The sequence below is a fragment of the Anomaloglossus baeobatrachus genome, chromosome 5 (genome assembly GCF_048569485.1).
Source record: "Anomaloglossus baeobatrachus isolate aAnoBae1 chromosome 5, aAnoBae1.hap1, whole genome shotgun sequence".
NCBI lineage: Eukaryota > Metazoa > Chordata > Amphibia > Anura > Aromobatidae > Anomaloglossus > Anomaloglossus baeobatrachus.
This window is the reverse complement of record NC_134357.1, coordinates 43,203,024-43,229,631: the sequence shown is the minus strand read 5'-3', so window position 1 is coordinate 43,229,631 and position 26,608 is coordinate 43,203,024. Positions and strand designations below refer to the sequence as shown.

Below are 26,608 nucleotides of genomic sequence, written 5' to 3'. Positions count from 1 at the left end.
AGGCAATGGATTCCTCCGTTTGCTGACCTACTTCTGTGCAATTTACGGTGCGCAGCTTCTGTGCAAACTGTAAAAATGCATTCGCTTCTGATGAGGACCAAGTTATGTAAGGTAAATTCATCAAATGTAAAAGCATTAAAAAAAAAAAAAAGTAAATTATTGACAAGGGTGCCAAAGACAAATTGAAATAAAAGGGGGCCGGAGGAAGCCTCTTTTTTTTAAAACCCAATTTTTCTTTTTTTGTAAGCATTGCATTAAACAGGCAATGAAATATAACCGTTCCCTGGCTAATGTACAGGAGTGACAAAATGACCCCCCTGCCCAGCCGGTGGAAAACGCAATAAATGCATTTCCGCACACACGCAGACCCGCTGGCTCGTGAAGAGAAACCAGCCCTGGATTAATAAAGATGTTTAAAACACAGTTCACAGTTTGCATTATTCACTCTTTTACTACACACATAATGTGTCTAAGCTGGAAAATTGCTTGTTGGACTGAACCCGCTATGAATTTCAATGCTCTGCAGATCTGGGCTCATCGGTGACAGCCGCTATGCTGGAAACTGCAGAGACACCTGGATATTTAGTGCCGGAGGATTAATACTAGCGGTATTTTCAATATCCTACCGCTGTAGAGGCCGCCTCTGCAGGCTGTAATTGTGGGGGCCGCAAATTCAGCATTGCACCATGTGGACATACACAGGCACTATAGAAACCGCACATAAGGGAGGTCACTCTAGAAGGGGTACATCACTAAATGGTCGGATATGGGAAGGGAGTAAGGGATTCATGCGCCAGGGGTGGCCCCATCTTATAAAGTGATGACCCATCACTAGGATATCCCATATTCTGTGACCCCTACAAATCTTGAGGATAAAGGGGCTACATGGTTGATCCACCAGGAAGGAGCCTCCTTGAGTCTGTCCCGCAGAGGAGCAACGTGAATAAAAATTGCTAAAATTCCCTGCACAATGGGGGACAAGCATCCAAACTTAGTGCAAAAAAAAGCCGCATGGAGTGAATAAGCACGGCAGCTAGAGTGGAGCAAAAAGATTTGCAGAACCTTGGTCCAGCGGCCATGTCGTTAGTGACCGACCACCTGGACTGGAGTCCTATGAGCCACCTCTAACAAGCAGGCATGTCTTCTGATTAGTATGAGATCGCGCAGGGCCTACCGATCAGAAGTGGCGCTGGTTCCAATATAACCACCAGTCCAGGGTCCTGAAGATCTTTTTGCTTAAAGCGGTATTTCCATCTCTATGATTCTATTCCAATATGTAACAGGCATCATAATAATAATAATAATAATAAAAAATAATATCAAATATCTCCAATTCGAAATGTAGTATAGTTCTCCTGATTAGCTATGTCTTCCACCTCATCTGCAGAGCATTGCAGATTTGGAATCCATGGTTACAACCACTCATATAGTGAGTTAGTTGCTTGTAGTCATAACCATGGATACCTAAGCTGCAATGCCCTGCACATGAGGTGAGACACATAACTATATCAGGAGAATTATACTACATTTCTAATTGGAGGTATTTCCTAATATTATTACTACACCTACTATGTATTGGGATAGGATCTTGGGGAGGAGAATACGCATTTAACGCAAACTGTGGACCTTTCACCCTTAAAAACGGTGGCAGTACCAGAGGTAGGACCCCCAAGATTATGGAGTGATACCATATACAACATACTATCACTTTATAAGATGGGAAAACCCATTTAAAGAACCTGCACTTGAAGGGGCGTCTGATTTTTGCCATGGAGTTCTTATAAATAGATATTCCTCTTATGGGCAGCACGGTGGCTCAGTGGTTAGCACTGCAGTCTTGCAGCGCAGGGGTCCTGGGTTCAAATCCCACCAATGACACCATCTGCAAGGAGTTTGTATGTTCTCCCCGCGTTTGCGTGGGTTTCCACCGGGTACTCCGGTTTCCTCTCACACTCCAAAGACATACAGATAGGGAATTTAGATTGTGAGCCCCAATGGGGACAGTGTTCCTGATGTATGTAAAGTGCTGCGGAATATGTTAGCACTATATAAAAATAAACATTTATTTTTTATTTTATTCCGAAGATTGAACCAAATGATCCAATCGTAACTTTACCCTCCCCCCAAACATAAGCCGAGTTGTAAGTTAAAAGTTTTTTTTTACTTAAATGCATGTAATTGGGGCCAAAAATCATTTTTGCAATTGGGTTTTATTTAAACTTCTGCACCATTCATGTGCTACAGCCTCTGTCGTTCTGTCTATGGTTGTCTGTGGAATGAGTGAGCGGAGAATCCATCAGTCAGCTGATGTCTAAAAAGCAGTTGCTAACGTTTATCTCTTTTTTTTGGAGCAGAATTAGGCTACTTTCACACATCCGGTTTGAGCACTGCGGCTCAATCCGGTTGTGAAACCTATGCAACGGATGCGGCAAAAACACCGCATCCTTTGCATAAGTTTTTACATGCGGCCGGTCCGTTTTTTTCCGCATCGCGCCGCATCCGGCATCCATAGGCATGCATTGAAAAATGCGCCGCAGCGGCCGGATGCGGGTTTTTTGCCGGAGCAAAAAACGTTGCAGGCAACGTTCTATCCGGCCGCGGCATCGGCTAAATCTGCCGCATGCGGCGAAAACCGGACCGAACGCAAGTCCATGCGGCACAATACGGCACTAATGTAAATCTATTAAAAAAAAAACGCAACCGGCGGCAAAAAAAACGGTTGCGGTTTTTCTGCAGAGCGCCGTATTGTGCCGCAGAGCAAAAACCGGATGTGTGAAAGTAGCCTTATGATAACAGAAACAAAGAGCCTGGAAAAGCAAAATGGTGCAAAATGGAAAGTAATTTTTTAACCTCAAATCTATGCATTTATTAATATTTTTTCCCCCGAAAGGTGGAGATCGGCCTTTAAGTACATGCCCCATTAACAAAAGGTGTCTCAAAAGGAGTCAAGGGTATCCATGCATTGCATGGATACCCCAGCTGAATATCCGCAAGAAAGGCGGTCTGTGATCATCGATCGGTCGGATCTCGGATCACAATGCCCAGACTGGTTGTGCGTCTCCAAAGTCTCATAAAAATGTACGAAGCCGGCAACCTCGAGCCGGGAGACGCGTGGACACTCCGTGCACGATAATCCGAGATCAGACCGATGATCATGGCCGTCTTAAACAGCCCTAACACTACACGTTCCCTGTACAAAGTTCTCTAAAAGGAAGCTTCTCTGCCAAAATCAGCTGTCAGAGACTCCATTTATAACGATTCTGGCAGGAGACGACCCCTTTAATGGACAAGTGACAGGTTCTTTACTTTTCTACTGTTACGTTGGCACAAGGATGCGGACGATAGCAGGTACTTACGTCTTCTGCCGTCACATACAGCACACGCAGCGCAGAAAACAAGTAACACACAGGTTAATACAGTGATTGCAGGTCCTTTCCCTGCCACTTGACAGTCCATGCAGTATTAACAGATTCCACATTAATTTTACATGTACCCTGAGGAACGTGGGGAATCCTTGTCCGTAATATCCCACGGCAAAGTAGTCAGGCTTTGGCCGGATAACTTTCACGATGCTTTCGAAAAACTGTGCTTGTTTCTTCTGCAATAGAAAGAAATGGTATTAGAAGAGAGGAGAAAGTAGAGGTATCCGAGCAAAGGTCTACGGAGGCGGCCAGGAGTATCCTGCTCTGATTAGGAGAGCCGTCCGGGTTATTAGCCATTTCGGGTGCCAGCAATACCCACTAAACTGCAGCCGTCAGACATTATAATCCTATTTCACTGTAGGATCAGCTTTCCTTCTGCCCGGACTCAGACGCCAGGCACCGGATTATTTATCCACTAATTTGTATAGATCTTTAGTCCGGTTGGATCTTTGTTTTCTATATACAGAGTTATACGTTTGCTGCTAAGATAAGGTAACACTATGCATCAGGATGATAGGGCTAGAGAACGTACTGCACACCGAGAGATCACATTACCACTGCCTGTGTATGAAGTCGAAGGAGAGTGGATGGAGGAAAGCTGCTTTCCATGCTTGTGATCTCGCCTCAGTGCTGCATTCACTGCTACACTGCTCAGTACTACTGTATAATGTCCTCCATATTGCGGATTATGAATTTCTGCTGTATAGAGGCAGCAGAGCAGTAATTCCTAATGTCTGTGTGCGCAGTGTATGGGAGACATCATGGCAGCTAGTATCCACCCACAAGCTCAGAGACAACCAAACATAAGAGATAAGTGGAAATGTGGTATACAAGTCTTCTACTAAATAAAGACAGGAGAGCAGGAATCCCTAATGTCTGTGTGTGCTGTGTACGGGAGACATCATAGCAACCAGTAGCCACCCACTAGCTCAGAGAGAACTAAAAATAAAGGCGGTGTTAGACGCAGCGATATCGATAGTCATATCACTGGTGAAAGCACCCGCCCCTGTCGTTTGTGCGTCACGGGCAAATCGCTGCCCGTGGCGCATAAAATCGTTAGAAGCCGTCACACATACTTACCTGCCTAGCGACGTCGCTCTGGCTGGCGAACCGCCTCCTTTCTAAGGGGGCGGTTAGTTCGGCGTCACAAAGCGGCCGCCCAATAGAAGCGGAGGGGCGGAGATAAGCGGATGAAACATCCCGCCCACCTCCTTCCTTCCTGATTGCCGGCGGCCGCAGGTAAGCTGTAGATAGTCGTTCCCGAGGTGTCACACGTAGCGATGTGTGCTGCCTCGGGAATGACGAACAACCTGCATCCTCAACAATCAACGATTTTATGAAAATGAACGACGTGTCAACGATGGACGATTTGGTGAGTATTTTCCATCGTTAACAGTCGTTCGTGCGTGTCACACGCAACGACGTCACTAACTATGCCGGATGCGCGTCACGGAATCCGTGACCCCGGCGATATATCGTTAGATACGTCGTTGCGTGTAACAGGGCCTTAAGAGATAGGTGGAAATGTATACAAGTCTTGACTTCTGCTATATAGAGACAGGAGAGCAGGAATCTTTCATCTCTGTGTGTGCTGTGTATGGGAGACATCATAGCAGCCTATAAATAAGAGATAGGTGGAATATGTTGTATACAAGTCTTAACATCTGCTAAATAGACAGGAGATCAGAAATCTTTCATCTCTGTGTGCTGTTTTGTGAGACATCATAGCAGCCCATATCCACCCACTAGCTCAGAGAGAACTGAAAAGAGATAAGTGGAAATGTTGTATGCAAATCTTAACTTCTGTTAACCCTAGAACGCGCAACCATAGAAATCTACAATAGAAAACAAGTAACCTAGCAGGCCTGCGAGGCCCCAGGGATGCATTCTAGGGTTAAATAGAGACAGCAGAGCAGTAATCCTTAATGTCTGTGTGTGCTGTGTCTGGGAGACATCCCAGCAGCCAATATCCACCCATTAGCTCAGAGAGAACTGAAAATAAGAGATAGGTGGAAATGTTGTATACAAGTTTTAACTTCTGCAAAATAAAGATAGGAGAGCAGGAATCCTTCATCTCTGTGTATGGGAGACATCATAACAGCGAGTATTCACCCACTAGCTAAGAGACATCATAGCAGCTAGTTTTCACCCACTAGCTCAGAGAGAACTAAATATAAGAGATAGATGGCAATGTTGGATGCACGTCATAACTTCTGTTAAATAGAGACAGCGGAGCAGTAATCCATAATGTCTGTCTTGGCTGTCTATGGGAGACATCATAGTACCTAGTATCCACCCACTAGCTCAGAAATAACTGCAAATAAGACATAGGTGGAAATGTGGTATACAAGTCTTATAATGGCCAGAAAGTGTTACTCCTCATGTACACACTCATGGCAGCTTATAAAATCCCTGTAATGTGTAATTTGTATATAGTAACCTGTGCTCTGTGGAAGTTGCAGGAAGCCATAATGTGATGTTGGGGTTCTAAACCCTATAAAGTTGTGTGTTGTCGGATCCAAATAACCTACAATACCAGTGAAGCAGAAGGGTGATCACCAGTCACTAGACATGAAACAACGCACTATGACTAGCTGCATTTATAAAAACTTAAAAAAATAAATAAAATCTAAATGGAAAACAAAAACAAAAGACTTACGAGTAATTCACTCAAATGCTCATAGTCAAACATTTCATTTTCATATTGCTCTGCCAGTTCTTTGCCCAGGGCGATGGCCTCCTCCCACATCTGTGTAGAGATGATATAGACATATGAAGACAATCGATCATTCCTGTTACATTATAAGGAGGCACTAGGTGGTGTCATTAGCCGCCATCTCTTACAGTTTTGTAGAAATGCACTAAAACTCCCATTCTATCAGCTCCATAGAGGGGGGAAAAAAAGTCAATTCCTTCTAGGCAAACAGTGATGGAAGCGAACATTACCGTACAGCGAGCATTAAACATCAGGGGCATTTTTATGCCATTTCTTATGTACTTACATGTCCCGCAGGCACGGTGAGAGCCCAAAATAATGTAGAACACAATATACAATATATATCAGGTCCTTAGAAGGAGTAAAAGGGGACCTGTCAGTAGACGCACGCTGCAGCACGGATCGGAGGATGGACGCAAACTATGGCTTGAGAGGGACTAGGCCGCTCCGGCAGGGCACCAGGCTGGCTTCTTGCTATAATAGCCAGGTCCAAGCTAGGTCCTTCCTGGAGGGATACTGGCTATTTTTCGTGTCAAGACTCCTAACAGAGGCTCCATGGACTTTTATGATTTGCATACTTCCCAAGGGGCAGTGCACCTAGGATTTCACTGTGTTGAGCGCCCTCGCTGGCTGCCGGCAGTGTTTTCTCTGGCTGATCTCCCTGAGATCAGTGATTATTTAAAAAAGGCAGAAATCTAATATTTTTTACATTGATCATTAGGCCTAATACTATTGTAGACTCACACATCATGTTCTGTACAGACAACTTCTCAGCAGTCTCATTATCATTAGGATTACAATAAAAGGGAACACATCTATATACAGTAACACAGGATGCACCATTCACAATACGTGATATCACAGCTCACCTTCTCCTCATCCTGTACAATGACTTATAATACCTCTATATACAGGAACACAAGATCTACCATTCAGTATAGGTGATGTGTCAGCTCACATCCTCCTGCACAATGAATGATAACACCTCTATATACAGTAGATAACACTGGATCCATCATTCACAACAGGCAATGTCACAGCTCACCTCCTCCTTTTCCTGTACAATGACTGATAACACCTCTATACAGTAAGACAAGATCCAGCATTCACAAAAGGTGATGTCATAGCACACCTCTTGCCCTTGTACAAGGACTGATCACACTTCTGTATACAGTAACACAGATCCCAGGTGATGTCACAGCTCACCTCCTCCTGTACAATGACTGATAGCACCTCTATATACAGTAACGCAAGATCTACCATTCACAATAGGTGATATCACAGCTCGCCTCCTCCTCCTCTTGTACAATAACTGGATAAAATCTCTATATACAGTAGAAAACACATGATTCACCATTCCCAATAGGTGATGTCACAGCTCGCATCCTCCTGCTGTACAATGACTCATAACACCTATATATATATATAAAGCGCTACGGAATATGTTGGCGCTATAGAAATAAAGATTATTATATAGAGTAACACAGGATTCACCATTCACAATAGGTGATGTCACAGATTACCTCCTCCTGTATGACTGATAACACCTTTATATACAGTAGACAACACATGATCCCCATTCACAATAGGTGATGTCACAGCTCACCTCCTCCTGTATGACTGATAACACCTTTATATACAGTAGACAACACATGATCCACCATTCACAATAAGGGATGTCACAGCTCACCTCCTCCCCCCTCTGCACAATGATCTTTGCCCAGATTAGAGCGTGCCCAAACTCTACTGTAGGAGTCAGTGCCAGTCTATTGTTGTCCATTTGACTATTGAAAATAAAAAGTGTCATGGAAAAAAAATGGCATGAAAAGAAAAAAGCACAGATATAAAAATAAAAGGTTTTTAGTGTAATTTTTTTTTTTCATGAGAATTCCTTAAATAAAATGCAGGGATACACACAGAGCGGGCCGGTTTGAGCTGTCACAGACAGAAGGCCACGAGGGATTACATAAGATTTCACTGAGGCTGGAATGTGTGTGGAGCGCCGTACATTTTAGGTAAATGTTATGTAATGAGAACAGTCAAAATGTCATGTCACCGGCGCGCCCCGGCCGCTCGGCGGAGTCTGGGATATTCTCCTTTATTGCCTGTGGGGATTGCTGCCATCAATCAATCATCCGCGGTAATGCTCGGCGGCACGCCGTCCGCCTGAGTGTGATCAAACACCCTAAGGATTGCCGTAATTTCCACACTAGACAGGACGCGGACGGTGGCGGCGAATGCGATCAGATTAAGACATGTAACGGCCGTATCGCATGTTGGGAGAGACGACTGGGTGGAAAGTAAACAGTACAAGCAAGAGCATGAGCAAGCGGGCACAGGGGGGAAGCGTGATAGATGGCGAGTCCTGGCGGTACAAGGCACATCTGAATGTGATCTCCATCTCTATTACATAACGATCAGTCCCTCCGTCATGGACGATCCCAATAATAGGAGAACTGTCCCTCTGATGAATGGCCTCCACGGCTAAGTATCTGCTCGGCCGTCCTCTGCAATACAACTGATGAGTATTACAGGGGCCGGACTGTAATAACCGTATAATACACGGCAATGGGAAACGGTCTGTTATAGGTTTGTAAATAATATATATATCAACATAACATTCTACAAAGATGAGCGGCGCTACACGTGCTGCTTCTCTCCGCCTGCAGAGGGCGACTATCACATCAATTCTGGGGGAAGCGACTTCACACCCAAGCAGTGATTGATTAGCAGTGCTCCCACTTAGGAAAGAGGTTCTTCAGCAGCTGTATTATACATGCATCTGCAGAAAAACCTCGTAATATACACTTCAGCCGCTGCAGAACCTTATAATACATCCCTTAATCGCTGCAAACATCATATTACACCCCTCAGCCGCTGAAGAGCCTCCTAGTACTCACCTAGGCTTCTCCAGAACCTCATAATACACACCCCTCAGCCGCTGCAGAACCTCATAATACACACCCCTCAGCCGCTGCGGAAACTCATAATACACACCCCTCAGCTGCTGCAGAACCTCATAATACACACCCCTCAGCCGCTGCGGAAACTCATAATACACACCCCTCAGCCGCTGCGGAAACTCATAATACACACCCCTCAGCCGCTGCAGAACCTCATAATACACACCCCTCAGCCGCTGCATACCTCATAATACACACCCCATAGCCGCTGCGGAACCTCATAATACACACCCCTCAGCCGCTGCGGAACCTCATAATACACACCCCTCAGCCGCTGCGGAACCTCATAATACACACCCCTCAGCCGCTGCGGAAACTCATAATACACACCCCTCAGCTGCTGCAGAACCTCATAATACACAGCCCTCAGCTGCTGCGGAACCTCATAATATACACCCCTCAGCCGCTGCGGAACCTCATAATACACACCCCTCAGCCGCTGCGGAACCTCATAATACACACCCCTCAGCCGCTGCGGAACCTCATAATACACACCCCTTGGCTGCTGCAGAACCTCCCAATACACACCTCAGAAGCTGCATACCTCATAATATAGACACCTCAGCTGCTGCAGAACCTCATAATACACACCCCTCAGCTGCTGCGGAACCTCATAATACACACCCCTCAGCCGCTGCGGAACCTCATAATACACACCACTCAGCCGCTGCAGAACCTCATAATACACACCCCTTGGCTGCTGCAGAACCTCCCAATACACACCTCAGAAGCTGCATACCTCATAATATAGACACCTCAGCTGCTGCAGAACCTCATAATACACCCCATAGCTGATGCGAACCTCATAACACACCCTTCGGCCACTGCAGAACCTCCTAGTACTCACCTAGGTTTCTCCAGAACCTCATAATACACACCCATCAACTGCTGCAAAACCTCATAATACTCACCTCAGCCACTGCAGAACCTCATATTAAACACCTCAGCTGCTGCAGAACCTCATAATACACCCCCACAGCTGCTGCAGAGCCTCATAATACACTCCCACAGCTGCTGCAGAACCTCATAACATGTACCCCAGCCACTGCAGAACCTCACTATAAACACCCCTCAGCTTCTGCATACCCCAGCAGCTGCAGTGAAGGAAAAAAATTGTGAAAAAATTGTAGGGAAAAAAAAAAAAAGGAAAAATAGGGGCAAAGTAACTGTGGTTTTCTCTATAATATCTCTACAGGACGGTGTCGTCAGCAGCAGCAGCAGGAGGAGGGCTGTGAGGTGCAGATAATGTACAGTGTGCCAGCGGAAAGTCTACACTCCGGATGGCGCAGAATCCAGGCCACAATAGTTCCATATTTGCATAATATTGTCTTTCTATTCTGTTTTCAGGCTCTAATCCCAAACGTTTGGAGTGCCCGGGTGACTGGTAACTTTGCAGAGCACAAGCGCACGTTTGCTGCAGCCGGGGGCGCAGTGTGATATATACCCGGGTACCTCCTAAAATTAATATAAAATCAGCGGTCCTGGAGAAACTGTTGATTATGCAGAATGATGATCCCAAGCACGTGAAACTCATGGTTTATTGTAGCATTCTGTACTTCATTGCTTTTACTATAGATCTGTACTGTAATAAGAAGATGCCCCGCGGGCAGCAGATGGGAAGCACACAACGGTCTACTCCCAACCGCCTCCGCACAAGGGGACCCAGATGGAGCCGGAGAAGAGGAAAACGGCCTCGCATCTGAAGGAACTATTATGCAGCACAAGGCGCTATTTTTTACCTTTCTCTTTCTCCTCCTGAGCAGAACCACTTCGTTTAGAAGACTCACTCTGTCCTGACTGCCATCTTGCCTTACAGAATTGTTATTTTTCGCTTCCTTAAAGGGAATCTGTCAGCAGATTTGTGCTATGTAATCTGAGAGCAGCATATTGTAGGGGCAGAGACCCCGATTCCAGTAATATGTCTCTTACTGGGCTGCTTGCTGTCATTTTGATACAAAGTTTTCTCTGCTGCAGATCTAGTAGAGCTCGGAATGCTGAGCTGTGTATAACCACTGATTGTGTATAACCCTGCCCACACCCCCAATTGTGCATTACCCCACAAACACCCCCGATTGTGTATAACCCCGCCCACACCCCCAAATGTGCATTACCCCACAAACACCCCCGATTGTGTATAATTCCGCCCACACCCCCGATTGTGTATAACCCCGCCCACACCCCCGATGGTGTCTAACCCCGCCCACACCCCCGATGGTGTCTAACCCCGCCCACACCCCCGATGGTGTCTAACCCCGCCCACACCCCCGATGGTGTCTAACCCCGCCCACACCCCCGATGGTGTCTAACCTCGCCCACACCCCCGATGGTGTCTAACCTCGCCCACACCCCCGATGGTGTCTAACCTCGCCCACACCACTGATTGTGCATAACTCCGTGCCCACACCCCTGATGGTATATAACTCTGCGTCCACACTCCTGATGGTGTATAACCCCGCCCACACCCCTGATGGTGTATAACCCCACCCACACCCCTGATTGTGTATAACCCCGCCCACACCCCTGATTGTGTATAACTCCGCCCACACCCCTGATTGTGTATAACCCCGCCCACACCCCTGATTGTGTATAACTCCGCCCACACCCCTGATTGTGTATAACCCCGCCCACACCCCTGATTGTATATAACCCCGCCCACACCACTGATTGGCAGCTTTCTGTGTACATTGTGCATAGGTAGAAAGCCACTAATCCATGGTGGGGATGTGGTTACACAGAGAAGGAGGACTAGAAGGCACGAGACACTTATTCCTACAGTGATAATGTCCTGCTGATAAAATACTGATTTTGTTAATAATGCAAAAAAACTGCTTGGTAAGTGACACATCGCTAGAATCAGGTTCTCAGCCCCTACATTATTCTGTTCTCAGATTACATAGCAAAAACCTGCTGACAGATTCCCTTTAATTAGTTGTAAATCTGCAGAAATTATTATTTTTCTTAAATTTTAAAAATCTTTCCTAATGACTGCTATAGGGGAGACACCCCCCCTCCCCCCCTTCCTGTATATTCTGTATAGGCAGAGCGCTACAAGGAATGGGACTTCACAGAGAAATGGTATTAACATTATTGTTTTAAAGGGAAAGTATCTCCTGTGTAATGACAATTAAGATCCAGTATTCATTTATAAACTTTATTTCTAATGTGTTTTAATATTACGATTGTGTTTTTGTTTTCTGCGCTGTCCTGCAAATGATTATAGGAACGTCCTTATTGCCTGAGCTGCTGTTAACAGCATTTGCCTGTGTGCTTTACAGCAATAAACAGGAGCCATTCATTCATTTCTACACCAGAGCATTTTAGCCATATGCTCTGTGATCTGTGCAGAAGAACTGTGCAGGGAGGGAGAGGAGCTAAGCTGACATCCGGTGTATATATGGGTGTTATCTGTAATTATACGGGAGAGGGAGGAGGTGAGCTGTGACATCACCTATGGTCAATGGTGAATCCTGTGTTATTTACTGTATATAGAGGTGTTATCAGTCATTGTACAGGAGGAGGTGAGCTGTGACATCATCTATTGTGAATGGTGTATACCGTTATCTACTGTATATAGAAGTGTAATCAGTCACTATACAGGAGGAGGAGGTGAGCTGTACCATCATCTATTGTGAATGGTGGATTCGGTTATCTACTGTATATAGAGGTGTTATCTGTCATCATACAGGAGGGGATAGAGGTGAGCTGTGACATAACATTGTGAATTATAGATCCTGTGTTATCTATTTTATATAGAGGTGTTATTTCTCATTGTACAGGAGAAGGAGAGCTGTGATATCATCTATTGTGATTGGTGGATCCTATGCTATCTACTGTATACAGAGGTCTTATCAGTCATTGTACAAGTAGAGGTGAGCTGTGACATCTCCTAAAGTGAATGGTGGATCCTGTGTTATCTACTGTACATAGAGGTGTAATCTCTCATTGTACAGGAGGAGGTGGTTAGCTGTGACATCACATTGTGAATGGTGGATACTGTGTTATTTACTGTGTATAGAGGTGTTATCAGTCCAGGAGGAGGATGTAAGGTAAGCTGTAACATCCCCTATCATTGTAATCCTATCTAAGATGATAATGAGATAACTGTAAAATAATGATTTTTTTTTCCCAAGCATCACCTATTTATTAGGTTTAGTTTCCAGAGTGCAAACTGCCAGAATTAAGGAGTTTTTTTTGTTTGTTTTTCTAAAGATAAATACCATAGTAATATGAGGAATTGAAAAAATATCACCAAAATGTTTTAAATAACACATTTAACACACACAAAAAAAAAAACAGATGTTACACAATAGGTTACTTTCTGCTCCATCCTCTTTAGGTATGGCCTCTCCCCCGGAGATCAGAGGATGCTGCACCTTCCGTATCTTTCCCCCGGAGATCGGAGGATGCTGCACCTTACGAATCTTTCCCCCAGAGATTGGAGGACGCTGCACCTTCCGTATCTTTCCCCCTGGAGATCGGAGGACGCTGCACCTTCCGTATCTTTCCCCCGGAGATCGGAGGACGCTGCACCTTCCGAATCTTTCCCCCGGAGATCGGAAGACGGTGTACCTTCCGAATCTTTCCCTGAGAGATCGGAGGACGCTGCACCTTCCGAATCTTTCCCCCGGAGATCAGAGGACGCTGCACCTTCCGAATCTTTCCCCCGGAGATCAGAGGACGCTGCACCTTCCGTATCTTTCCCCTGGAGATCGGAGGACGCTGCACCTTCCGAATCTTTCCCCCGGAGATCAGAGGACGCTGCACCTTCCGTGTCTTTCCCTTGGAGATCGGAGGACGCTGCACCTTCCGTATCTTTCCCCTGGAGATCGGAGGACGCTGCACCTTCCGTATCTTTCCCCTGGAGATCGGAGGACGCTGCACCTTCCGAATCTTTCCCCCGGAGATCAGAGGACGCTGCACCTTCCGTGTCTTTCCCTTGGAGATCGGAGGACGCTGCACCTTCCGTATCTTTCCCCTGGAGATCGGAGGACGCTGCACCTTCCGTATCTTTCCCCTGGAGATCGGAGGACGCTGCACCTTCCGTATCTTTCCCCTGGAGATCGGAGGACGCTGTACCTTCCGTATCTTTCCCTTGGAGATCGGAGGACGCTGCATTTTCCGTATCTTTCCCCTGGAGATCGGAGGACGCTGCACCTTCCATCTCTCTCCCCCGGAGATCGGAGGACGCTGCACCTTCCGTATCTTTCCCCTGGAGATCGGAGGACGCTGCACCTTCCATCTCTCTCCCCCGGAGATCGGAGGACGCTGCACCTTCCATCTCTCTCCCCCGGAGATCGGAGGACGCTGCACCTTCCGTATCTTTCCCCTGGAGATCGGAGGACGCTGCACCTTCCGAATCTTTCCCCCGGAGATCAGAGGACGCTGCACCTTCCGTGTCTTTCCCTTGGAGATCGGAGGACGCTGCACCTTCCGTATCTTTCCCCTGGAGATCGGAGGACGCTGCACCTTCCGTATCTTTCCCCTGGAGATCGGAGGACGCTGCACCTTCCGTATCTTTCCCCTGGAGATCGGAGGACGCTGTACCTTCCGTATCTTTCCCTTGGAGATCGGAGGACGCTGCATTTTCCGTATCTTTCCCCTGGAGATCGGAGGACGCTGCACCTTCCATCTCTCTCCCCCGGAGATCGGAGGACGCTGCACCTTCCGTATCTTTCCCCTGGAGATCGGAGGACGCTGCACCTTCCATCTCTCTCCCCCGGAGATCGGAGGACGCTGCACCTTCCATCTCTCTCCCCCGGAGATCGGAGGACGCTGCACCTTCCGTATCCTTTTCTGTGTGGATTATGTTGCTCGCAGCATTTATTACTGGGAATTATGAATTGGATATTAAGGGGGCTGAAAATGAATTAGGGATTGAGGATTGCAGAATGCAAGCTTTTTTTCCCCATCACAAAGTAAATAGCATTAGTCTTATAATATTCCATTTAGATAATAATATAATTTTATATCTATAACAATGACACTGAAATATCCCTGTAAAGTGCAGGATCAATCTAAATACCTACTCTTCATATCTATCCAATGTAGTCGACCTAAACATAAAACATATCTATGTCCTCTCTGTGCATTCAAGGGTTAAAAGTACTAGCGCAGAACTTTTTTTTTTTTTACTGGCAAATATTTCTGGTCCACTGCTACTGCACAGGAGCTTAATAATGTTCGACAAAGTCCTTGGATTAAAGAGCTTTATTAAAATTACTTTCCTGCTGCAAAAGACAATAAAATAAATGAATATAAAGCGCATCCGGCAGGAAAGGTTAGGCCGCTGCAATGAACTAAACACAAGGGTATGAAAGCAAAACCCGCACTACAGAGGATTAGGACTTTATTTCCAGCTCTGTGACATGCAGCTATACCAAGCGCTGCATATAGGGCAGGAGCCACGGAGGAGGTGAGGACATAAGAGATTTCTATGGCACGTCCCAAGCTGCAAATCCATATTTGGCCTGACCGCAGGACTTACTCAATACTTAAAAAACCTCAATGTCCGGTGTCTGCCGGGAACTCTTTTAAGGTTATAACGAGTGACGAGTGAGCACTACCATGCTCGGGTGCTCAGTACTCATAACTAGTGATGAGCGGGCACTACCATGCTCGGGTGCTCAGTACTCGTAACTAGTGATGAGCGGGCACTACCATGCTCGGGTGCTCAGTACTCGTAACTAGTGATGAGCGGGCACTACCATGCTCGGGTGCTCAGTACTCGTAACTAGTGATGAGCGGGCACTACCATACTCAGGTGCTCAGTACTCGTAACTAGTGATGAGCGGGCACTACCATACTCAGGTGCTCAGTACTCGTAATTAGTGATGAGTGAGCACTACCATGCTCGGGTGCTCAGTACTCGTAACTAGTGATGAGCGGGCACTACCATGCTCAGGTGCTCAGTACTCGTAACTAGTGATGAGCGGGCACTACCATGCTCAGGTGCTCAGTACTCGTAACTAGTGATGAGCGGGCACTACCATACTCAGGTGCTCAGTACTCGTAACTAGTGATGAGCGGGCACTACTATGCTCGGGTGCTCAGTACTCGTAACTAGTGATGAGCGAGCACTATCATGCTCAGTATTCGTAATGACTAGTTGAACGCTCACATGGGTGTAACTCAAGTACCGAGTATAATGGAAATCAATGGAGAACTGAAGCATTTTTCCGGAAAAATGCTTGAATTCCCCATTGACTTCCATTATACTCAGGTACTCAAGTCACACCCATGCGAGCATCCAACTAGTCATTACGAATACTGAGCATGGTAGTGCTCGCTCATCACTAGTTATGATTACTGAGCACCTGAGCATGGTAGTGCCCGCTCATCACTAGTTATGAGTACTGAGCACCTGAGTATGGTAGTGCCCGCTCATCACTAGTTACAAGTACTGATCACCTGAGCATGGTAGTGCCCACTCATCACTAGTTACGAGTACTGAGCACCTGAGCATGGTAGTGCTCGCTCATAACGAGTTACGAGTACTGAGCACCTGAGCATGGTAGTGCCCACTCATCACTAGTTACGAGTACTGAGCACCTGAGCATGGTAGTGCCCGCTCATCACTAGTTACGAGTACTGAGCACACGAGCATGGTAGTGCTCGCTCATCACTAGTTACCAGTACTGAACACCCGAGCATGGTAGTGCCCGCTCATCACTAGTTACGAGTACTGAGCACCTGGGCATGGTAGTGTCCGCTCATCACTAGTTACGAGTACAGAGCACCTGAGCATGGTAGTGCCCGCTCATCACTAGTTATAACCTTAAAAGAGTTCCCTGCTGTCACCTGACATAAATGCGCCAATATTTGTACTTGGTGTAAATGCTGTTGTTCTCCTGAATCCGACGTTGTTTTTCTTTTGTTCCTACGCCTCTCCGTTCCTGAGATATGGCCTGTAACTAAATCTTGTCTTTTTAGCCAAGTGGGTGTGATCATCCAGAAGATACTCCATGACAAGCGGAAGACCACACCCATATGGCTAACAAGACTATAATTATATACAGGGAAGAAGGGGCCCTATCTCCTGAACGGAGAGGCGCAGGAACAAAAGAAAAACAGCGCCGGATTCAGGAGAACAGCGGCGTTTACACCAAGTGACAGGTCCTCTTGAAATATTCCATTGGTTTTGAAGTGTATATATCTTACTATTCAATTGCGAGTGATGGATAACAAGTCGCATTTGTAACCCTCCCGGCTACGTGGCCATTATTAAGCAGGGACGCGGCACCGCGGTTGTTCCCACAGTCAATAACTTCCCGATGGCTACGGTTTTACCTTTACAAGCGTCTGGATGCTGTTTCAAATGAGAAATTATGTCACCGTTTACCTTCCATCAGATGAAAACAATGTTAAGTCGCTTGTTTTATTGGTTTGGGGAATTTGTTATATTTTATGCAGGCAGTAAAGAAGTCGTAAAATTTCATCAACGTGTTTTTTTTTTTTTTTTTTTTGAGGACAGATTACAAAAACAGGGAGGAAATAGATGGAGGTGCCGGAATGTTGTCGGAAGCGCGGGCTGTTATTACCTTTCCTTTGTCGAAGTAATGGATAATCTCCTGGTACAGCTGTTCTTTTAATTGTCCTTGCGTAGTTGCCTGGTAACCGTCCCGTTGAGTCAGATGTGCCGCACAAGCCTCCTCCGACCACTGGTAGGAGGGACGGGGAAAAGAATAGATTAGATGAGGAAAGTCCAGAGGACGTCATGACAATATTGGTTTTTATTCTGGTCCGAGTTTACAAATTTAATTGAAAAATGTACAAACTTATTGTGATCTTCACAGTCATTAAAGGGTTATTCCCATCTCAAAGATCCTATCCCAATATATCATAGGTTTAATAATAATATTAGGAAATATCTGCAATTAGAAATGCAGTATAGTTCTTCTGATTAGCCATGTCACTTACCTCATGTGCAGGGCATTGCAGCTTAAGTATCCATGGTTATGACCATGAGCAACTAAATGTCACTATAGGAGTGAACCTAACCATGGATACCTAAGGTGCAATGCCCTGCACATGAGGTATTCCCCTCTCAAAGATCCTATCCCAATATATCATAGGTGTAATAAAAATATTAGGAAATATCTGCAATTAGAAATGCAGTATAGTTCTTCTGATTAGCCATGTCACTTACCTCATGTGCAGGGCATTGCAGCTTAAGTATCCATGGTTACGACCATGAGCAACTAAATGTCAGGAGTGGACCTATCCATGGACACCTAAGGTGCAATGCCCTGCACATGAGGTATTCCCCTCTCAAAGATCCTATCCCAATATTTGGTTGGCATAATAATAATAGTAATAATAATATCAAATACCTCCAATTAGAAATGTAGTATAGTTCTCCTGTTTAGCTATGTCACTTACCTCATGTGCAGGGCATTGCAGCTTAGGTATCCATGGTTACAAGCAACTGTCACTATATGAGAAGACGCATAACCATGGTACCTAAGCTGCCATGCCCTGCACATGAGGTATTCCCCTCTCATAGATCCTATCCCAATATTTAGTTGGCATATTAATAATAACAACAATAATAATAATGTTAGGAAATACCCCCAATTAGAAATGTAGAATAGTTCTCCTGATTAGTTATGTCACTTACCTCATGTGCAGGGCATTGCAGCTTAGGTATCCATGGTTACAACCACAAGTAATTGTCACTATATGAGAAGACGCGTAACCATGGATACCTAAGCTGCAATGCCCTGCACATGAGGTATTCCCTTCTCAAAGATCCTATGCTAATATGTAGTAGGCATAATAATAATGTTAGGAAATACCTCCAATTGGAAATATAGTATAGTTCTCCTGATTAGGTATGCCACTTATCTCATGTGCAAGGCATTGCAGCTTAGGTATCCATGGTTATAACCAAGAGCACCTGTCACCATTGGAGTGGACGTAACCATGGATACCTAAGCTGCAATGCCCTGCACATGAAGTAAGAGACATAGCTAATCAGGAGAACTGTACAACATTTCTAATTTTAGGTATTTGCTAATATTATTACACTTACTACATATTGGGCTAGGATCTTTGATATGGGAATATCCCTCTTTAAGGGTCTGTGCACACGCTGTGGTTTTGTTACATTTTTTCTGAGCAGATTTCTAACAGAATCTGAAGGATTTCCTAGTACCAGCAAAGTGAATGAGATTCCTGAAGTCTCATGCTCACGTTGCTTATTTTTTGCTTGCAAATTTGCAGCAGACTTAAAAGGGGCATTCCCATCTCCAAGATCCCATCGCAATATGTAGTAGGTGTAATAATAATAATAATATTAGCAAATACCTGCATTTAGAATTGTAGTATAGTTCTCCTGATATAGCCATGTCTCTTACCTCATGTGCAGGGCATTGCATGGCCTTAGGTATCCATGGTTATGACCACAAACAAACTAACTGTCACTATATATGGTCAAAACTATGGATACTTAAAGGGCACCAATCACCAGGATTTTCGTATATACCCTAAAGCCAGTGCTTTACTGGCACTATCAGGCTGATTCTATACATACCTGTAGTGGTCAGCTCAGATGTTTAGGTGTTGAAATCGAGGAAAGTAAAGTTGATAAAGTCGACAGCTTCTTGAGTGACAGCAGCTGAGGATCAGATAATATCTGGGGGGGGGGGAATTCATAGTTATCTCCTCCCCCTGTTAGAATTAGCATAAGTATTATACAATAGATTTAATTTTTGACTTGCAGGACCTGTGTGAGGTCATACCCATGTGACCAGAAGGGGCTGGGCCTTAGCCAACAGAAAATGTTGCTTCCTGGTATCAGCTTTGTTGGCTGAGGCTCCGTCCCTTCTTGTCACATGGGTATGACATCAGCACAGGTCCTGCTAGTCAAAAATTAAATCGATTGTATAATACTAATTCTAACATGGGGAGGGGATAACTATGCATACCTCCCAGATATTATCTAATCCTCAGCTGCTGTCACTCAAGAAGCTGATGATTTTATAAACTTTACTTTCTTGGATTTCAAAACCTAAACATCTGAGGTGACCCACTACAGGTATGTATAGAATCAGCCTGATAGTGCCAGTATAGCACTGGCTTTAGGTTATATAGGAAAATCCTGGTGATTGGTTCCCTTTAAGCTGCAATGCCCTGCACATGAGGTAAGAGACATCGCTATATCATGAGAACTATACTACACGTTTCTAATTGGAAGTATTTGCTAAAATTATGATTACTACACCTACTACATAATGGGATAGGATTGTGGAGATGGGAATAACCCTTAAAATCTGCAGCATGTCAATTCTTTCAGCTCTTTCAAACAAGTTAATGAATGGAAAAAAGCATGTATTTTATGCTGCGTTTTTTCTGCAAACACCAGTATTTGCAGCAGATTTTTTGGCTTAAAATTTACCTTAAATCTGCCTAGTTGCACAACAATATGAGATCAGAAGCTGTGACTACACAAGGGTAAAGCCACATGTGCAGGAAAATAATTAGCTTCATTCGGATTTTTTGTGCAGTATCGCCTAGCAGAGGTGGCTACACAATAAGCAACGTCCGAGCCCTTAAAGCCCCCAATACACAATAGATAGCTACTGGCTGAACTTTTTCCCGAATCCCCGGGCACCCCCTGTGAGCGCTCCTGTGTTCTCTATGAGGGTCCGTGTACATGGTGTCTTTTAAACACTTGTATACAGACATCTCTAGCAGCATCTTATCTAAAAGACAAAGCAGGGATCGCCAGTCCAAAATTCGATATTTTGGATCCTTATCTCCCCCGACAGCTGATGCAAAAACGCAGCAAAAACATAGGGAAAAAAAAGCATAAAAAATGTGGCAAAAGCATCAAAAATGCGGCAAAAAGCATCAAAAATGAGGCAAAACAGCATCTAAAATGCATCAAAAACACGGCAAAAAAAAAAGTATAAAACATGAGGCAAAAAACCTATCTAGAATGTATTAAAAAAAATGCATCAAAAACATGGCAAAAAAGCACCAAAATGCATAAAAAAAAAGCAAAAACACGACAAAACAAAGCAGAAAAAAAGATGCAGAAATAGTGCAGAAATTTGTGAAATCAAAAATATCAACATGTGCACATTGAAAAATTTGTACCAATTTTTAAGATTTCAGCTATTATATTATTACTATTCCCCTACGATCCGGTTTTCAGAAGACGCTCTTCTGGAACTCTGCTGGATACAGTACATTATTTCATTGTTTTAGCACACAACCAGAAATGGGTATAAAGGGGGCTGGATGTCTACTCATTTCAACAGCTAAGGCTGCTTTCACACATCCGGTTTGAGCAGTGCGGCTCAATCTGGCTGTGAAACCTATGCAACGGATGCGGCAAAAACACCGCATCCTTTGCATAAGTGTTTACATGCGGCCCGTCCGTTTTTCTCCGGTTGCGGCACGCTACTGATCATGTGCAGTGGAAGAAACCGCATGTGGCGGCCGGATGCGTTTTTTGCCGCATCGCACGTCCATAGGCATGCATTGAAAAATGCGCCGCAGCGGCAGGATGCGGCGCGATGCGTTTTTTTTTTTTTTTGCCGGATCAAAAAACGTGCCAGGGACCGTTCCATCCGGCCGTCGCATTGGCTAAATCTGCTGCATACGGCAAAAAACGGACGGAACGCAAGCCAATGCGGCGCCAATACAAGTCAATGCTGGAAAAAACGAAACCGGCGGCAAAAAAAACGGTTTCGGTTTTTCAGCAAAGCGCCGGATTGTGCCGCACTGCTACAGCCAGATGTGTGAAAGTAGCCTAAGCCAGCCCCCCTCTCGGTCTATGTAGAAAGAAAGAAGGGGGTTGGCTTTACTATTAAAAGAGCCAGCCAGTCAGCCTCCTTCTGCAGCACCCAAACCAGAAACTGGAAATCAGTGATCTTTAATAGCAGAAGCATATTTAACATTTGTATAATTTACTATTATACCACATTTAACACTTTAGTAAATGCATTTCTTCCACACAGTAAGCTCGGCTTTTCTATATTGCTCATGTGGAGGAGTCTTCGCCCCGTGTGAGTGCAGTGATTCCTATCTGGCCATTAGGCCTGTTCCACAACTAAACGCTCTCGTTACTAATCACAGAGATGAATTACGGTGGCTACAGCTAAATAAAACGATGTTCCCGGTGAATGATCTTATTGACGAACGCGAATAAATCTCATCTGATTATTTTCCAAGAAACTGTGGTGGAAACGGACCTTGCCTGTGCAATTTATAGCCAACTAGTCCGGGAAAAACACTCGCAGAAATATTCATAAAAATGTTACGTCTCACAAGACATTTTATAACTAAGTAGCAGAACTTTATGAGTGATCTCAGATTCTGAAGCATCAAACAAAATGTTCTTTATGGGAACAGCGGTGACGGCTCTGCAAATCGGAAAGTGCAGCAGCTAAAGCGTAACTGTGGTTTTCATTTTTATTTCATAAACCAATAGTGTACATGAAAATAAGCAACTTTGTAATATATCTTATCAGAGGAATCGGTTTCCTTCTCTTCCAGAATTGGTCATTTCCAACATTCTCAATTCTGAGGTCAAATCTGTATTAAGTGAAGACTTTTCCATAACCGAGAAAGGAAATAGCAGTTGGTGCTGATGAGATTCTATGTAGATAGAAGGGGCAGAGCTCTGATAACTTTCCCTCTGCCTCCAGCTCCTCTCTCTGCCTCTAACCCTTCCCTCTGCCTCCAGCTCCCCCCTCTGCCTCTAACCCTTCCCTCTGCCTCTAACCCTTCCCTCTGCCTACAGCTTTCCCCTCTCTGCCTCTAACGCTTCCCTCTGCCCCCAGCTCCTCTCTCTGCCCCCAGCTCCTCTCTCTGCCTCTAACCCTTCCCTCTGCCCCCAGCTCCTCTCTCTGCCTCTAACCCTTCCCTCTGCCCCCAGCTCCTCTCTCTGCCCCCAGCTCCTCTCTCTGCCTCTAACCCTTCCCTCTGCCCCCAGCTCCTCTCTCTGCCTCTAACCCTTCCCTCTGTCCCCAGCTCCTCTCTCTGCCTCTAACCCTTCCCTCTGCCCCCAGCTCCTCTCTCTGCCCCCAGCTCCTCTCTCTGCCTCTAACCCTTCCCTCTGCCCCCAGCTCCTCTCTCTGCCTCTAACCCTTCCCTCTGCCTCCAGCTCCCCCCTCTGCCTTTAACCCTTCCCTCTGCCTCCAGCTCCCCCCTCTGCCTCTAACCCTTCCCTCTGCCTCCAGCTCCCCCCTCTGCCTCTAACCCTTCCCTCTGCCTCCAGCTCCCCCCTCTGCCTCTAACCCTTCCCTCTGCCTCCAGCTTCCCCCTCTGCCTCTAACCCTTCCCTCTGCCTTAGCTCCTCCCTCTGCCTTTAACCCTTGCCTCTGCCTCCAGCTCCCCCCAGCTCCTCTCTCTGCCTCTTAACCTTCCCTCTGCCTCCAGCTCCCCCCAGCTCCTCTCTCTGCCTCCTAACCTTCCCTCTGCCTCCAGCTCCCCCAGCTCCTTTCTCTGCCTCTAACCCTTCCCTCTGCCTCAGCTCCTCCCTCTGCCTCAGCTCCTGCCTTCAGCCCCAGCTCCTCCCTCTGCATCTAACCCTTCCCTCTGCCTCCAGCTGCTCCCTCTGCCCCAGTTCCTCCCTCTGCCCCCAGCTTCTCACATCATCATAGAATCTCATCAGCACGAAGTGCCATCTCATATCTCCTTTTTTTTTTAATTCCAATTTTTAACCCTCTCCCACTGTGTCCAATTTTCCCCCCTCTGCCCCCAGCTCCTCTCTCTGCCTCTAACCCTTCCCTCTGCCTCCAGCTCCCCCCTCTGCCTCCAGCTCCCCCCTCTGCCTCTAACCCTTCCCTCTGCCTCCAGGTCCCCCCTCTGCCTCTAACCCTTCCTTCTGCCTCCAGCTCCCCCCTCTGCCTCTAACCCTTCCCTCTGCCTCCAGCTCCCCCCTCTGCCTCTAACCCTTCCCTCTGCCCCAGCTCACCCCTCTGCCTCTAACCCTTTCCTCTGCCCCAGCTCCTCCCTCTGCCCCCAGCTTCTCACATCATAGAATCTCATCAGCACCAAGTACCATCTCATATCTCCTTATATTTTTTTTTTTTAATTCCTATTTTTTTAACCCTCTCCCACTGCGTCCAATTTTCACTTTCCTACACATTTTTTCCAAGAGTCATAATTTGCTTTTTTTTTTAGTGTGTCTACGTATGGGAATTAAATTTTTGTGGAATGAGTTGTAGTTGAAAACTACCGGTCTTTTTACCATATAATGTACGGAAAATCAAGTGCAGTGAAACGGTGGTAACAAATTGCAATTCTGCCATGTCTTTTAGGTGTTTAACTTGCGATAAAACACTACCCAGAAAAATAATTATTCAGGTCAGTACAGTTGCGTTGATACTAATAGATTATATAAAAAAAAATATATACACATTGTATTATATATGTGTGTGTGTATATATATATATATATATATATATATATATATATATATATATATATATATATATATACCGTATATATAGGTTTAGATATCAATATATGGCGACACAATCCAATATATTTTATTTACAAAGTTTTTATTTTTAAATTTAACACTAATACACAGTATATATATCACGTTAGGTAATAAAAAACTACACAAAAAACAGTAAAAAATAATATAAAAAATAAATAAAATATTGGGTTGTGTCACCATATTTTGATACTTCAACTTATTTATTTTTTCATCAATGTAATGGTTTGTTTTTTTGCAGTCCTTTTCAATGGTAATATTTTGGAGCATTCATGATGTTTTAATTGTTTTTTTTACTGCGTTTTTGGGTCAGGACAACGGCAACAAAAAAAACGCTATTAAAAAAATAGCTATTCTGGCATTTATATATTATTTTTGCTTTTCACCGTTTATGTTTTATCATACATTATAATCGCACTTTCTTTGTCGCTCCATTGGGAGACCCAGACAATTGGGTGTATAGCATCTGCCTCCGGAGGCCACACAAAGTATTACACTTTAAAAGTGTAACCCCTCCCCTCTGCCTATACACCCTCCCGTGCATCACGGGCTCCTCAGTTTTATGCTTTGTGTGGAAGGAGGCACACATCCACTCATGCATTCTCATATTAGTTATATCGGTTGGAAGAAAAGAGGGCCCCCACGGGGCCCCCGGCATGTTCCCTTCTCACCCCACTACGTCGGCGGTGCTGTTAAGGTTGAGGTACCCATTGCGGGTACAAAGGCCGGAGCCTCATGCCGTTTTCCTTCACCATCCCTTAGCGGCTCTGGGAGAAGTGGGATCCTGACCGGTCATCCATTTACTGGGACCGTGCTCCCTCCGCAGCCCCTGGGACAGGAGTCTATTCATCCTCAGGGACCGGGCCCTGCATCGCTAAGGTACTCTGTGTCCCCATGGGGGCTGTGCATGGAGCGCCTTCTTCCCGGACGCTGCAGCAGCTGCTGATTTGTGAAGACCGGCGGACTTCCGCGCCGACCGCACCTGCTTGTTGGCCGCGGTCTTAAATTTAGTCCCCGGCTTCATCGCGGCCTAGTAGCAAAACTCCCGCCCCCGGGCCTGCCTGTCAGGGGTAAGGGCGGGACTGCCGACCTGACGTCGGATGTGAGGGCCGGAGCATCCTGTATGTTTCCTCCCCCCTCACTGATCACTGTGGGGACCCCAGATTCCCGCACTTTTCTAGCGCCGCCCACGGCTCCACTCCTCCTCAGAGAGCTCCGGCAGCCATTTTTTTGGCATTCTGCCGGTGGAGGATTACCAGGAAAGAGCTCTGCAACTCTGGGAGACCTAAGGCAGGGAATCTGGAGGACACACACTCCGCTTTTTAGCGGTCGGTAAGCCACACCGGTCACCCGGTGCTGGTCCCCTTAGGGTGCCGGAATAGATACGTATTCTATATATATATTTCTGTTCGGTCGGGCTGTATACCCTTTCCCATATACCCTCAGTGATCACTCTCCTAGGAGACAACAGCATGTCGTCCACAAGGAGCAAGGGTGCTAAGGCACAGGGTTTTTTTGCGACCTGTACCTCTTGTGCGGCTATGTTACCTGCGGGTTCCACCTACCCTCACTGTGAGCAATGCTCGACCCCTGTTTTGCTTGCTCAGCCGGAGCCTCGGTCACTAGTGGGCCCCTCGGCTCAGGTAGACCCCCCTGCTCCCCCTGTCCAGGCGGCAGGGACAGAGTTTGCCGTTTTTGCTGAGAAACTCTGAGTCACTTTCACAATCCATGGCTCAGTCTATGGACAAATGGTCTGCCAAGCTGCTAGAAGCTTTGCAGTCCAGACCGGTCCTTACACAGGCCCCGGGCCCTGTTGGATCGTCGCCTCCAGGCCCCTCTCGGTCCGCGCCGCAGCGCGCTCCCAGGGGGGGCCCTAGGTCTCACGTGGAGGACTCCTGCCCGGACCACAGTCCCAGACCGGCTAAGCGGGCTCACTGTGAATCTTCCCCGACTTCTTCACGCTGCTCGGGTTCCCAGCTTGAGGACTCTCTGGAGGATGAGGCGGACGTCGCAGCTCAGGGCTCTGACCCTGACGTTGCTCTCAATCTTGATA

At 46.0% G+C, this 26,608-nt stretch overlaps 1 protein-coding gene across 1 annotated transcript in view; it reads right to left on the bottom strand.

Annotated features, from left to right (window-relative positions):
• DOCK1 (dedicator of cytokinesis 1) overlaps positions 1-26,608 on the bottom strand; it is a 523,077-nt gene that overhangs the window by 67,647 nt on the left and 428,822 nt on the right. The window contains exons 37-39 of the mRNA XM_075351602.1: positions 17,639-17,758; positions 6,082-6,171; positions 3,494-3,598 (exon numbers count right to left, since the gene is read on the bottom strand). Of these exons, the coding sequence (XP_075207717.1) occupies positions 3,494-3,598; positions 6,082-6,171; positions 17,639-17,758 (315 nt within the window). The remainder of the gene's footprint in view (positions 1-3,493; positions 3,599-6,081; positions 6,172-17,638; positions 17,759-26,608) is intronic.